This window comes from Ylistrum balloti, unplaced genomic scaffold, assembly GCF_031769215.1.
Source record: "Ylistrum balloti isolate Yb309-2 unplaced genomic scaffold, AGI_CSIRO_Ybal_v1 Utg371286, whole genome shotgun sequence".
Classification (NCBI taxonomy): domain Eukaryota; kingdom Metazoa; phylum Mollusca; class Bivalvia; order Pectinida; family Pectinidae; genus Ylistrum; species Ylistrum balloti.
The window spans coordinates 243,344-247,710 of NW_026782690.1; the positions used below are offsets into that span (position 1 = coordinate 243,344).

The 4,367-nt window shown below is 37.1% G+C and overlaps 1 protein-coding gene across 1 annotated transcript; it reads right to left on the bottom strand.

The window, feature by feature from the left end:
• Positions 1–359: 359 nt before the first annotated feature.
• Positions 360–2,952, bottom strand: LOC132561824 (carotenoid isomerooxygenase-like). The gene is made up of 2 exons (XM_060226524.1): positions 2,749–2,952; positions 360–1,778 (listed from the first exon to the last, which is right to left on the bottom strand). Exons 1-2 carry the CDS (start codon positions 2,950–2,952, stop codon positions 360–362), a joined length of 1,623 nt encoding a protein of 540 aa, XP_060082507.1.
• Between the last annotated feature and the right edge of the window lie 1,415 nt (positions 2,953–4,367).

Consider the following 4,367-nt stretch of genomic DNA (forward strand, 5'->3'; position numbering starts at 1 on the left):
GTCCAAAATCAAGACCATCAATAATGGAGTCTACTGGAAGTGGTATAATTCTTTTAACAAATGATAGACAACGGATTTGTGCGGGATAGGGGTGGTTGCCTTGTAGGCATATACTGAGACGTTCTGAAGAATAAACTTTACAAACTAATGGATTCCAAATATTTCAACTTAGCTTTCCCAAATTTACTTGATACATATATGTGAATTATTTTGTATTGTCCTTCCAACATGTTATTGCAAGACTGATACATGTACGTCATATACTTATGACGTCTAATCAAACCAGAGCTTCAATAGGTGTTCCTACGTTTGCTTTCATCACATACTTCTGTCAGGACACTGTTTGGAAAACAGACACTTCATTTGATACTGTGAAAGAAACGCCCGTGAAAAGTCATAGGAACACGTGTCGGTAGGTTCGCTTTGTGAGCAGTTGTCATAGAAACGGCATCAATAACGGCAAGATAACTTGCATTCTTCTCTCCATCAAGAACGGGTACTAACAAGAAGCCATCGTCTTCTTTAGGTTTCGACTCGTTGTCGGTAGGAAAAGGAATAAACCACATTTCCGCCGGGTAATGATAGCGATAGAACCACATCCGATCTTTTCCATTACCACAAAGATCTTTTTTGACGAGAGCAATGTAGCTATACTGCGTGTCATCACACTTAGGAACCATACCGTACACGTAGCAGTAATTCCGAGACCGGTAAACTTCGTTGATTACTGGCATGTCAAACTTTGTTACACACGGATACCTGGCCGATTCCGGAAATGACTTCACACTAACCTGCGTTCTGTTTAGATTAATACCGTAACGTGTCAAAATCGAATGTGGATTCAGTTTATTCCTTTCAGAACGGTTAAGCAAGGTTTCCATGTTCAAGTCGAAGATGAGTGAGGCGTCCGGATATGTTGGTAAGTCTATAATAATTTCTTTTGTCCAAGTCTCGTACGCGTTTATATGGTGCATATAGAAAATTGGCGGCGCGCTAAAGGTTCGAACAATCCCAGTCCTGATCTCAATAACATGTATCGTCATGTTCTTCCTTGCACCCTGCCATTTCAATCCGTTTGAAATGAATGCAGTTGGTAGGAGTGCTTTCGTGTTGACAAATAGCGGTGGGGAGAAAAATATCACATAGTTTGGAGTAACAGAAAAGGAGTGCATGTATGGAACCTCGTGTATGTCCACCGACCACTGCGCCACAACTTCTCGATCATCCGTCGACTTTATTCGGATAAGTGAAATGCGATGTTTTACTCCAGGAACAACAGCTACACTGACCAAGTACGTGAAAAGGTGAGGGGTGCCATATTCCGGAAGTGGATGAGCGGACGACATAATATTCTGAAAAATGAAACTGTTAATACCACCGAAAGATGGCACCTTTGGGTGTTGATACCCAATCGTGTCAAGAGACAACGGGTTGATTTCATAATTATCCCAGATATCATTTAATGAAACAAAATCGCCATCTTTATTTCTCTGGGAGGGAAATCGAAAAATGTTCACATTCATGTTGTCCATACTCCGCCACAAGGCTAGCAACACCTGTAGGTGATTAAACCGTGGATGAGTAGGTCCGAACAGGACGTATGGAGATATATCTTTCTGTGAGATCGACTTACTGTAGAAGTCAGATTTGATGAATTTAGTAGAGAAGAATACGGAGCCGTTTCCTATAAACCGCCAACTGTAGAGTTTTCCAAATCCGTCAAACATATGAGAGAAGCGGCGATTCCCAACCTCGAACTGACCAGGTCCATTTCTAATCTGTATTTAAATGGAAGAGAAATATATTTCGCGTATCTGTAATAATACGATCACTATATCACTACAATATGTATTTTGGTCACTTGCAAAATATATGTAATTACAGATACAGAATTGTTTGTAACTATATGCAGTATTTCATCATTCGATTAATTAATTTGTTCTAGACGTAGGCCTATCGAAGAGCATATCAAAACAAAACAAAACGACATTGCAAAGTCCAGATGTCTTGATGGCGTTTTGTCTTCAAAATAACAAGAGATTTGGTGACCAGGACCAGTATTCATGAAACCATTATCATGCTCAAGCATAGATTTTGTGCTCAAGAGAATTTTTTTTTTATAATTCGCCTACATCATACAGAATAATACAAATGTCAAATATAAACATTGAATATAACTTTGACTTGAAGTCCTTTCATACTTTTTTAAAACCTTTGGCAAAATCAGTCTTATCTATCAATTTTTAACTTAAACAAGACATAAGGCTTGAGCACAAATATGCTTGAGCAGGAGAACGGTTTCATGAATACGAGCCCAGTGGTCTCTCGTATATGCCCACCAGAATTGGAAATCAAGGACTCCTCTACATCGGCCGCATATCTCGATATTTTCCTACTATGAAACCAAAATGGAAAGCTTTCCAACAAGCTGTATGATAAGGGTTATAATTTAAATTTCCCCATTGTATTTCTTTCTGGATAGTAACATGTTGCATTTGATTCGATATTCCCAAGACTGTTCATTATCTGAGAACAGTTGATAGCTGAGAAGATACTCGAAGAAAATAGACCTACTTGTGAGACTCTGTTTACTTATGAATCGAATACGTAAATTTATTTTTATGTGTAATATATCGATTGATTGATTGTCAAGTCTAAATTGAAATCAAGTGCTTCTGTTACTTGGAATAAGCATTTGTGTATTAAAGCAATATAATTATCTGCCGTGCTGTGTTTTTCAAAACATACCAATGTTCCCGTGATCCATCGAGGTATCGGTTTATCAAAGTGTATGGGCACGTTCTCCATTTCCTCTGTGTTTGTACGAAACAGTTCCTCGAAACCCTTGTCATGCACGACATTCTTGTGAGAAGAGCGTGTCCGCAAGCATAATTCTACTCTTGTCCAACACGTCCAGGTGAGGAGAAGGACATTAAACAATGAATGGGTCATTCTGACGATTTAAGTTCTAAAAGTAATCACATAACTGACACTTTCCGACTTGACGTTTCAAATAAATAAGAAATATTTGGATTTGACAAAAAGACTTAACATTTCATCGTTCAGAAGAGAACGTCACTATACAAACGATAATTAAATTGTATATTTATTTGTACAGCAGCACATACTTCCGTTCGCCTGACAACTTTAACGAAATAGCTACTGAACTATTAAACCTCTAGTTTCTAGTTAGCTGACGCAATGCCATCAGCTCCAGCATGAAGGCTCTGTGTGATACCTGGAGCTCATGTACTTAAATATCCTTACTACAGATCTGACGAATCACGGCTGTACATACATCTGTTTGTTCACTACACATCTTCTACAATAGCATTAGACTTTCTATCTAAAGATGTTACGTAACGTTCTCGTAAAGAAAAATTAAAACCTCAATTACAAAAAAAAATCATTAAAAAACACTTGTCACTTGTATGCACCTAATGCTGTTTAAAAGGTCAAATTAAACTGGTGCAGTGTCAGATATAATCACGTCATAACCTTATCTGAGCCATTCTTGTCTTCAATCACGTAAGGTTTTAGGCACTTTAGAAGTTACTTCCCATGCGAGACTTAATAGTTGAACTAAGGACATTACGTAACACGCTTTCCTGTTCAATTTGAATGATCAAATATCAACCTGAAGGTTTTTCTTTTCTTTTTAAACAGATTGAAGCTCTTGGTATTTTACTTTAGTATCATTCAATTATTGTGTAATAACTGATAAAACAATCAATTCGGTTCACAATCAGCATGTTTAGTGGATGTTTGATACTAGCAATAACGATGTGAAGTCTTAGATGGACAATTTGAAACTTGAATTTAAAATGATCTAAACATTAGATTAAAACAAAGACCAAAAACAAAAAACAAAACAAAAACAAAACAAACATACAAGACATGCCCTCAGGTCTTCCGACATTCACAAGTAATGTTTATCACACTCTTGCGAGTTAGAAGTTATGAACCGAAGAATATACTTTTGACATGAGCTAGACTTAAATCTCGGATGATATCGAAAAACAGACCCGAAAATAGTGACACATCGCCTTTCCATTCTAGAAAAAAGCAGTCGATGTCATTAATCTGCATTCAGTAAATAAAAGAAACCTTTTATTTCGATGAGACATTCGTCTTTACATTCATTGTGCGAACTAAAAAAATATATAATCATCTCTACGCCTTACCATTCTATAGACAAAAAAGCCAGGTTTTCGAGTGAAGTGACACGTTTGTGTTCACGGTATGTTCTTTCTTTAACACATACGACAGTCTTCTTCGTTAAGAACACAATGTCAGTGAACTTCGTAGTGTGTATAGTTTATAGGAAAAAATCCCATGAAATGTAGCAGAGAAGGAACATTTAACTT